Genomic DNA, 11,653 nt, shown 5'->3' with positions numbered 1-11,653 from the left:
CGGTTCACGTGAGTCGCGCGAACAACGTCACTAAGAGAACCGATTAGGTTCGAAACTGGACGGGCAATCTCGGACGAAAATTCAAGTGAGTTCAACCGCACGCGGACAGAAAATAGCAAAGTAGGAAAAATTACCTTACAAGCACAATATACAAGTCCTCGAGTCCTTAAAAATTAATAAAATTCGACAAAGCTGTTAGTTCACGTCACATGCTTAAACTAAGCGGTGACCGGTTACAATCCTGTATGTATCTTGTTCTATAAAAAGTGCGTGGTAGGAACCGGACAGCGTATGTTCATGTACAAAGAACTGCACTCAATAGAACTATAGTTGTTAAATATTTGGTATTCATTCGAATTTCTATGATAAAAGTTTTGATAGGAAGTTGCTTATATTTACAGACTTTAAATAGTGTCCTGACCCAGTGATTTATATTTTGCTTTAAGTTTCTCCCTCCTTCTTATGTTCAAGCCTTCGTTTACCTATCGCCAGTTCCGACACCGTTTCAGCGCTGGTTAAACTCAAACTTTTGATTCACCATCAACTGGTAAGCAACGTCAACCAGTCTGTTATTTGTCCAACCACGTCAGCTCAAGCATGGGCAACTAGGCAGTTTGACAATTGTTGACTATTTTTACACATTTTATAAAAACTTATTTAATGCATCACAACATAAAGCACACTTTTCCATGCATATATTTTTATGAATAATTTGGATGGATTTGGTGTTGAATCGATACGGATTTAAAAGTTACGTGTGCCTTTTTTAATTGTAGTGACATTTCTAAGTGTAACCCTTAGAATGGCTAGTTCATATATTATGTATTTTAAGTATATATTATACACTTTTTAAAGTATATAAAAACTTTATGATATATTAAGTATGACATCCTGCTTATTTCCTTTCTATTTTATTATAATGTCAACTGTATTATATAGATGGCGGTTCCGCGTGAATAGACCTCAATGAATTACCTCTGACCTCTATAGAATCGGGTAACCGTTAAATACAGTCAAAGCCCATTAGCATTTATATTAACAATTAATAGATTGGCTGTACTTAAACAAAAGACAGCTTATATTTTGTCCCCATTTGACGCAATACGTACAAGTGTCTCTGGTCAACAAAATTACATGGGAGAGAGGAAAGAGTTTTAGTTATTATTAACAATGAAATTCTATGAAATCCGATTTTAAATTTTTCATAATCCTTTGTGATTTAAATATTGGAACGCCGAAATGTTAGAATATGTTGAAGCTTTGTTTTATTAAGACCTATTTTGTATCCATATTCCAGCAGATAAAAACTATTATGAAAATTAAGCTTAATAAATGCTATACTCCGCGAAACGCAGGAGAATCTGTGTGGTGTAATTTATAATTTCTTCAATCCTTATACTCCACATCAACGCACGTTCTGTTTGGTGTGGAGTATAAGGATTGAAGAAATTATAAATTACACCATACATATTCTCCTGCGTTTCGCGGAGTATAGCAAATTAAGCTTAATTTTCATAATATATCATGGATTTCCGCAAAGTAACGTCTGCTTCTATCCAATATAAAAAACTATTTTATACTATTCTGGAACAAATAATACTTATACTTAATATATAACTGCATTTGGGCTATTGAGCAAACAATATGGCAGCGACTCATTCGTGCTATACGTTAAAAGAACATGAAGTTTCTATTATTGGTCGCTTCTTTAACGATTACGTAAAGTGACTAAAGTGATATAAATTCGAAGTAGTTCTTTCGAGGTACGTTATAGTTCATGATCATTCCAAGAGATGGCACTAATTTATTTGTCGGTCAACTCATAGTAATATGGTCAGTGGCGTGCACTGGGTTTTCTACCAGGGTATGCATACAGCAGAAACATTGCATAAATTGGCAAAAATCTTCCTCCTAGACGAGCTATATTTAAATTTTAGGGTAAGCAGTGCTTTTGTGCATGTATGAAGTGCACGCCACTGAATATGGTTATTCCATATATTCATATACCTCTAGTTTCGTTGGACACTCAGAAGCTCGGTCACTCGTACAACGCAATAATGGCGTCAATCGATTGGAGACAAAAACAAAGTGACAGCCGCCTTTTAAATAGTTATAATAAAGAACAGTGTCAGATTTTACGTGTACATGCAGCGTCACTCGTTATAACGCAAAAATGGCGTCCATCAATTCGAGACAAAGATAAAGTCACAGCCGCCTGTTAAGTAGTTATAGTTTAGGTCAGGGTCAGTGTGTCAACTCGTACAACGCAAAAATGGCGTCAATCATTTACAAACAAAAACAAAGTGACAACAGCCTGTAAAATTGTAATAATAAAGGTCAGTATCCCAGTCTCATACGTAGACCTCTCCCCGTTTGGAGCCATTGGGGTTTCTGGTGAATTCTGACGGCGTACCCGTGCCACTGTGCTCGCTTTCACGGTCAGATTGTATCTCGGTGACTGTCGCTCGCGACGACGCCGATGCGTGCTCGGGCCGAGGAGTCGAAGGCGCGGAACTTCTAACCAGGGTGATTTGCGACACCCCTATCGGCGACAGCGTGACGGGCGAGACGACTGGAACAAGCCAGTTTCAATTTCAATTTATTCAGCACAATACATAATGTTACATTTATCATCATCAAATCATCATCAGCATATGTCTTTTTTAGGGCGTTCCAAACTCAACGATTCTGTGCCGCTTGTATCCAACTGCTCCCCGCGACTCGTTTGATGTCGTCTGTCCGCCTCCAGGGGTCGACCAGCCAGGTTACATTTATAATTAATTCAATTATATAATGTAACATATGTGCTCCCAGTTTGAGCGCAGCCTATATTACATTGTTTTATGATTTTTAAAACGTAAGTAAGACACCGTATAGTAGGGAAACCGATTTAATTGGGGATGCAAAAATGCAAAAAAAATATTTACGGATTAAAGCATTGCTCTACGAGGTTTTTTTTTTTCATATTTTATGAAATTCATGTTTATTTTCAGGGTTTAATAATTATAGAAATTTCGTATGGACTTTGCTTGATGATTTCTAATTTTGAATAGGGGGCATTTAATTTAGTTTTAGTTTTTTTTTTAAACCGTTCATTTATAAAGAACGGTTAACTATAGCATTTCGGTTAGTCCAATCATTTATCCGGTATAACGCAGAACATTTTACAACAAACCGGATATTAACCTAAATTGAAACCGGTTCCGAGCCCTGCTGGTAACTAGTGCAAAAATATAATGACAAATTAAAAAGTTGTTAAAAAATAAATTTGCTTAATACCTTGTCCTAAGCCTGGCGAAAGTACCGCTTGAGCCAACGCCGTGGTCCCCGGCTGGCCGGCGTGAAGTGTGTTGTTCACGGAGCCGCTATCCAACTCCTGGATGGGAGATAACACCAGCGCGCCGAGTACAGGAACCTCGTTCTGGTAGCCCTGGTGCGCCATGATCACCCCCATGTTTTGCATGCCCATGGCTAAGCGGTTTTCCCGGTCCATAACCTCCTTGGACTCCGGGGTGGGTATGCGAGGGCGGTTGCGTAGTGTTGTCGGTATTACTGAGCCGTTGCTTTTCTGGCCTGTAACAGGTATACGTCATCATCAACTTTAGCTTATCATCATCACCATCATGATATTGTCCGGTGGGAGGCTTCCGTCGCGCCTAGTTACAATCGCCCGACAAAGTCGTATCGAAAAACGATGTAGCGTACCAGTAAGATGTGCCGCGTAGAAAACGAATGGGGTGACATATTTACATATTATTATTACCCCGAACAGGTTTAACTTGCTTTAACGGTGAAGGAAACATCGTGAAGAAAACTACATTCCTGGAAGTTATCCGAAATGTTCTCAAAGGTGTGTGGAGTCCACCAGTCCGCACTGGGCCACCTTGTATTATATTCACCAGATCCTGTGGCTGCAAACTTACCTTGACCTTGGGATGATTATTTCTCTGTGGTTGCTGAACCAGATGAGCTTTCTGCGACCGGGGCTTATGTACTTAAGGTCAGAGTGAAACTACGTTGTCTTACTGACTTGAGAAGTAAAAAAAAAATTAAAGGTAACCGAACCGTTCTTTATCAAGACGGTCACCATTCCTATCACTAAGTAGTTATTTATTCATTATAGCGAGCCTTTTCCGCAGAATTAGCGTAAATGGCAAAAATAAATTATTCCAAAAGAAGCTCTATTTACATATACCAATAAAACATCTTTTCTAAAACTTTTGATGTGTCGGATACGGATACGCTAAATCGGCGGTAAAGCCACGATATATTCTACCATCGATAAGCAGATTCTACCGAGAAGTCAGCAAGAAACTCGGCAGTTGCTCTTTAGGATAATTATCCGTGACCCAATTTTACCTTAAATGCTGTAAAATAAAACAGCTGATGTTTTGGTTGTCACTGCGTAATTTTATGAAAACCTTGAACAGGTTTTTGTTTTTGTAAGTATTTACCACAATAAAGAGTGGTGGAACAAAAGTTAATACTGCAGTACCTTACCCCGTTACCTTAGTAATCAATGTCTGTAATTGGGTTTTTTTCAGTGGCGTGCACTGGGTTCCTTACAAGGGTATGCATACACCAGGAAAGAAAAAATTACCCCTTACACGAGTTATATAATTTTTTTTGGGTAGGCAGTGCTTTTGTGCATATATGAAGTGCACGCCAATGGATTTTTTTAGCCTCGTACCTGGAAACGCTGAATCGCTTTGCTAGATGACTTGGCCGGCTAAGGCTAAAACTACGTGAATATATATGAATATATAATTGCAATATCCCACTCTCTTGTAGCTTTTCCTTCAGCCAGAGGTTGCCTGTAAGAGATTGCTTGCAGCAATAAGGCCGCATTTGCATGCCTACAATTCTTGTTCCTTTGCTTATTCTGTATTTTATGTATATTTTGATGTTTGTGTGCAATAAAGTATTTCTTCTTCTTCTTCTACGCTTATGTACGTTTCGTGCCAGTTAGGAACTCACCATGTTTGGAATTCTGCCTAAGTTGCCCTCTTCCGGACTTTCGTCCAACGAGCCTCTCGTAAAGCGACATCTTGTGGTGAGGGTTCGGTGGTGAAATTGGCTGCCCCGCCTCCGGACTCGAGTACACCACGGAGTTATGCCGGTTCCGACCGAAAAACCCTCCTGATGAGTAAGCTGTGGACGCTGATCTCACCGAGCCCATTCTTGATATCTGTCTCTGAAACCAGTTTTTTCGACGTTCTACCAATGGTGTATCTACACTTTCCTGAAAGAAATGTAAAAGAAAACGCTTGGTAAGGTAGTATTATTGGGTTACTTTTGTTAAAACGAATGGGGGGAAAGGGTGCATACAATAATGATTGAAGGATTAAAATAGTGGATTATTAATTGATTAATTATGAAGAAAGTGTATTCTCTGCTAGGCTTGTTTATTTTGCATACTTCCATTGTGTAATGTCCAATCGGATCCTGTTATGAGGCAGAGCTGCTGATATCGAAACTATTTTTATATATATAGCAGGAAAGAGCTGTGTGATTGATATATTTAAACATAGAATACGCGAATCCCTTCGTAATACCTTCACTTAACAATTATTCATTGTAAATTCAACATCTGAGGATGCTCCGGATTCGGAGCGAAACGTGCGTAGAGAGTACATTGCCGAGGATCTGTTTGGTGTGGAGTATACGGATTGAAGAAATTATAAATTACACCATACAGCAGCATTATTTTTTGAATCCCTTCGTGCCAAATTTAAATAAATTGGTATGCTTACAGTAACCTCGCAATAAATTTATAATAATATAATCTTTATAAAACAAAACATAAGTAATTATAAACAACAAGTCGATATAAATCGAATTAAAAGAAGCGGATATAAATTAGTGATATCTGCATATTGTCTGAGACAAGTACAGAAATCATTTGTAAGGAAGGGTATATGCTTTTAAAACATGATTAGATCGAATATTAGATCTACCTTTACCTAAGTTTAAACAATGTATTAAAACACATTTAACCAATCGTGGTTACTACACGAATGATGAATTCCTGAAAGACAAGCCCGCTAGGTAGCAGGCCACTCCGCTCTCATCTCTCACAAAACAGAAAAAATCTAAAGATTGATAAGCTATAAAATGATGTTGGAAAAGAGCAATCTGCAGAGTTTCTTGCCGGCTCTTCTCTTCTCAACCGTTGGTAGAGTCACTTGTAGTGACTCTACCAACGGTTTGAATTACCAACAGACTGACTTTACGTTTCAAAAGTGCCTAGGTCTACTTGAAATAAATGAATTTTGAATTTGACTCGACCCGGGGTCTTGGACCTCAAATGCCAATCGGTTATCCGAGCTATGTGCCCGCCAGTCAAATTCGTGTCTCGCTGAGCTATGTCGGTAACTCTAGTTCTTCTGCGGATGTCCTCATTTCTGATTTGATCACGACTAGATTCTTCTAGCTCTTTTGGTTTACACTAATTTATAGATTATTTAATCTTTTTTGGTTTAACATTTATTTCAGCAGGCGGTTATTCTTAGTCCCATGAATACTTGACCTGACCTTGCTTACGTCGCCATGTACATCGCAGGGCCCAGTAATTTATTGGACATTTAAGATCCAATTTTACTTAATGAAGCGTTTTAGTATCCGGCGATAGTCATAGAAAAGAAAGTTGGTTAGAAGTTAAAATTAGAAGATTATTTTAAGAGATACAAAGCAAAACATCTCCACCTTAATACAAGTTGCATGCTTTTCTTAAGGGATGATTGTTATGGGGGTGGTGTGCGTACAAAACACTCGCATTGCTCAACAACATTTTGCCAAGTCGTTAGGCGAAACGGTGAGTTAGTAGTAACGGCCCTGGCCTATAGCCGTCGGTCAAGGAATTTATTTCTATAATCAATATAAATCGCTACCATCTTACTCGTAGTTTGTATGAAATGCCCATAGTAGCGTCCGCATCATATATATAAATGAAGCATGTAAAACTCGTAGACGGGAATGATTTCATCAAAAACTAAAATTGTTCTGTATCACAATAAGACCATACAGCATTGCTTTGCAACAATCGATTCCAAGTTCTATGAAAATAATTATCGATAATGGAATATGTTCATTAAAGATTATAGGTACACAACCTCATCCCTACACATGAGCTGACAAAATTATCATCCTAAATTAAACCAATCATAGTATTATAAGATAGAGGCGATCCATTATCCGTCACCATCGACACACCCACACATCCTGCACGCACGCACGCACACATGCACGCATACACTCACACACGCAGTCGTTTTTGCGTCGGGGATTAAAACTGAACCACATTAGAATCCATCCTATACACTGCACTGAGACATAGAAATTCGCACAAAAAGTAAATATGGCATGGGCTTACATAGTCGGCGTAAGTTTCGTCATGGCTTTTCCTCGTAGACTGTACATTCGCGTACACAGCGTCTTCGGTCTTGACCTTGTAATGGTCAGCGGAGCATGACGGTTCGTGGCGTCGGTAGTGCTCCGAGGCGACGGTGTACGGCAGGTCCTTTGGCACGACCTCCTCCCAGTACTGGTCTTTGAGGAGTTCAGGGTGCTCTTCGTGCATTTCGTCCACTATCATGTAAGCCGCCTGGAAAAAAAATAACTATTATTTCGCACTGCACTGTCCATTCAAAGCTATACGGCTTTCATAACTTGAGTAAAAGTAAAAATGAAAAATGCTTTAGGAGCCAAGCAAACATCGCCAAACGAGTATCCTAGTCAACTTAAGAGTCCCATATTTTTATCACAGTTAATCCTACTATATATATCCTACCTAATATTATAAATGTGAATGTAAGTTTGTTTGTTACGCTTTCGCGCAAAAACTACTATAATCAATCACCACGAAACTTTGTACACGTATTCAGGTATCAGAAGTAACATAGGATACTTGTTATTAAAAAAAATATATATTTTTTATGAAAGATAAAAAAAATTTTTGTCAAAAATTTCATGTATGATGATAGGTGTAGACTATGTAGCAGTACGCTGCGTACCGAACTTTACGCGGGCGAAGCCACAGGGCATATCTAGTAATATTATAAATGTGAAAGTATGGATGTTTGTTGCTCAATCACGCAAAAACGGCTAAACGGATTTTGATAAAATTTGCATGCATGTAGCCTTTGACATGGAAAAGAACATAGGCTACCTTTTATCCCGATTGCTTAAGTAGTTTCCGAGGGAAAATTGAAAATTGTCTACGTGCTAAGCCGCGGGCAGACAGCTTTGTAATTTGGTATGCATGTCACCTATGCTATGGAAAAGGACATGTACTTTCTATACCGATCTCTCAAACAGTTTAGTAGTAGTTTTGGAAGGATTAAAAATTGGTAACGAGCGATTTCTGAAGTCCACGAAGACGAAGTTGCGGGCCGACGCTAGAATAACAAAACAATAATTATGAAAAAAAATACTAAAAAAATATTATTATTGATCGAAGGTACTTGTGTATTACGTTGTATATTACGTATAGTTGTTGCCCGCATTCTTCGCGTTTATTACGATTTTTTACAAACCACGTGGTTTTTTTTTTTAAGTATTAAAATTATTAAAAAAGGATAAAATGTAGCCTGTGTTGCTTTCCGTCCTCTGGACTAAATCTTTGTCAAAAATAAACCACTTTCGCATTTATTTCATGAGCATGAATCAACATTATGGATCCATAATCCATATCCATGCTGAGGAAAGGCATGCAGGTTTCCTCACAATGTTTTCCTTCAGCGTTGAAGCAAGTGATATTTTAATTATTTAGAACGCACGTAACTCAGAAAACATAGAGTAGTGTGCTAGGATTCGATCTCGGCCCTCCGAAAGTGAAGTCGAACTTCTACCCACTGCGCTATAAATTATTACTTTTTTATTGCTTTTTTTTGCAGGATTATAAATTATTACTTTTTGTGCCACATACCTTTATGTGCCTGTCGATCAACCAGTTGAGCTCAATGTCGTCATCGTCTTCCCCGAACGGATTGATGAGCACCTCGGCGACCTTCAACCATCCGACGTAGAAGCAGAACTGGAACGGTACAAAATTCATAACATTATTTCCTTGGCGTAACTTCGCATCTTAGCTTTATCTGCGGTCACAACGACCTCCGTTGCGGAATCGACCCCACGGCCTTGGACGCAGAAAGCAGGGTCGCTGCCCACTGCGCCAATCGGCCGTCGACAAAAATAAATTAGTTATCATACCTGTGTATAATATCATACCTCAGTGGCTTGCCCCTCAAAAAGGCATAACAGCGATTCTACGAGCCAAGACCAATTTTTTGTAACACTCGTATAACTACTATAGATTTATCATGTTTTCTATAATTTTCTCTTTAATGTAGCATAATGAGTTGAACTGAGTTATTCTGGCGTTTCTGCTTATACATTGAGTTGTGTACAATTAGCGGTGACACTAAGTCTGTCTTCAGGTGCATAGCGTTAAAATATGTAGCGTGTTGGACGGCCGATTGGCGCAGTAGGCAGCGACCCTGCATTCTGAGTCCAAGGCCGTGGGTTCGTTTCCCACAACTGGCAAATGTTTGTGTGATTAACATGAATGTTTTTCAGTTTCTGTTTATCTTTATATTATAAGTATTTATGTTTACTATTTATAAAATTATTCATCAGTCACTTAGTACCCATAACACAAACTACACTTACTTTGGGGCTAGATTGCGGTGTGTGTAGTGTCCTAGTATATTTTATTTATATTTATTTCATAATAAAGATATTTTCTTGTTGTCTTTAAAGGTTATGACAACAATACAACGTAGTTTTTTCGTTGTAGTGCATAAATATTCTAAAAGATGCTGTTTTATTTGTTGGTCGAACTAGTAAAAAATCATTTTTCACTAATTCGACGAACACTTTAATAGACACAGTTCAGAGCTTCTAGTTTATGTATATGTTAGTAAAAAAAAAAACGGCGGACCCACGCGTTCGTGCATACCTGTAGAGCAGTGAACAGGGGAAAGTAAACATCGGGCTCGTATTTGGAGGTGCTGCCATCAGCCGGTGGTACCAGCTGTCGGCCCATCAGTGCCGCCACGAAGTATGTGTAGAGGGATAAAGTTACCACCTGTAAAAACAAGTTGTACGGTTGCGGTACGTATGCATGGACATTTGATGGTAGCTGTGATAGCCTAGTGGTTAGGAGTCCGGCTTCACTTTTATCGGGTCGAGTTTGAATCCCAGCAAGCACCACAAAATTTTCCAAGTTATCTCTGTTTAAAGCAATTAAAATGTCACTTGCTTCAAACGTGGAGGAAAACATCGTGAGAAAACCTGCGAGCCTGAGGCGTGTGGAGTCCACCAATCCGTACTTGGGCAGCATGGTGGAATAAGGCCTAAACCCTTCCCATAGCAGGAGACCCGTGCCCTATAATGCTGATGCATAGACACTTTAGGACTTTTTGCGAGTGGTTTGCGAGAGAGTTTAGTCCTCTCGCGAGAACGAACAGTGCGGTACATATTGACGTGTCCATAGCCATTCAAGGCGCGTAGCTTACATTGTTCGTGCACAGCTATGGCCATAAGTCGCTCAAATACTACAGGGGCTTACTCCAATCGCTAAAATCAGTCTTATTTTAATATTGTTATATGGGTCACTAATAACCAATCATCATCATAAACGCCCAGATACTCCAAAGGGGAGCCGAAGACCTGTCCACATGACTATGACCGCTATCAACAATTATAGCTAATATAGAGATTCAATCCTCATGACCTTATATGACAAATATAATACATACAAAAAAATACAACTCGTTCAGGCAAGGTCTTCGAGTAATGATAATTATGGTTCTCAATATTGCCTACTGCAAATTATAGTAGAAATATGAAATAGGATTTGAATATTAATTAGTTGGTATTTATTTTATATTATAACTAGTTTAAGTTTACCAGCCTAATGGTTCGAAGTATATATACACAATACTTTACTTAATCTCTTTTTCCCAATTCATAAATGAAAATCCGTTCTAACTTTTCTGTCCCGCCAATCGTGAAACGATCTTGTCAAACTCGCGTCACCCGCCATGGATCCTATACTTTTCTTTTATAGGCTAATAAAAATTCTATTTTCAAAACACTATCAATGAGCATACAAACTATGATTTGTTGATATATTTCATATAATCATCGGGTTTATCATAGATAAAGTGCTGTAATTCCCTATTTCCTAACACGCGCGCACCGTCACAGAAAACCGACACCATGAAGTTAGCTATAGTCAACATTTTAGTTTTTCTAAAAAAGGTTTGACAGTTGACTTTCAATAATTCAAACAATACCTTTTTTCTATTGTTAGTGTCGTTCATACTCGTGTACAATGTACTTAAGTACACACACGTATTTTTTTACTATGTAGTGCCGGTTGCTTTATTAGAATGATTTTATTGTTTATGAACCAACTATCTGCGCGAAACGGTGATAGCGCTTTGAGTAGGAGCTCGACTTCACTTTCGGGGGCCCGAGTTCGAATCCCAGCACTCACCTCTAACTTTTCTTAGTTATGTGCGTTTGAAATAATTAAAATATCACTTGCTTCAACGGTGAAGGAACATCGTGAGGAAGCCTGCATGCCTGAGAGTTCTACATAATGTTCTCATAGGTGTGTGGAGTCCACCAATCTGCAATGGGCCAG

The 11,653-nt window shown here is 38.7% G+C and overlaps 1 protein-coding gene across 2 annotated transcripts in view; it reads right to left on the bottom strand.

Moving 5' to 3' along the window:
• Positions 1-1,522: 1,522 nt before the first annotated feature.
• The window catches only part of LOC120636149 (bestrophin-4), a 64,388-nt gene continuing 54,257 nt past the window's right edge, over positions 1,523-11,653 (bottom strand). Inside the window, exons 6-11 of one of the 2 annotated variants that reach the window (XM_039907467.1) lie at positions 9,959-10,087; positions 8,927-9,034; positions 7,373-7,603; positions 4,978-5,242; positions 3,280-3,573; positions 1,523-2,572 (exon numbers count right to left, since the gene is read on the bottom strand). In XM_039907467.1, coding sequence (XP_039763401.1) covers positions 2,352-2,572; positions 3,280-3,573; positions 4,978-5,242; positions 7,373-7,603; positions 8,927-9,034; positions 9,959-10,087 — 1,248 coding nt within the window. In that variant the 3' untranslated portion in view covers positions 1,523-2,351. The remainder of the gene's footprint in view (positions 2,573-3,279; positions 3,574-4,977; positions 5,243-7,372; positions 7,604-8,926; positions 9,035-9,958; positions 10,088-11,653) is intronic. The other variant, XM_039907468.1, reaches the window with a different exon arrangement.

The sequence above is a fragment of the Pararge aegeria genome, chromosome Z, assembly GCF_905163445.1.
Source record: "Pararge aegeria chromosome Z, ilParAegt1.1, whole genome shotgun sequence".
NCBI lineage: Eukaryota > Metazoa > Arthropoda > Insecta > Lepidoptera > Nymphalidae > Pararge > Pararge aegeria.
The sequence above is the reverse complement of the archived record's forward strand: the minus strand, read 5'-3'. Positions and strand labels throughout refer to the sequence as shown.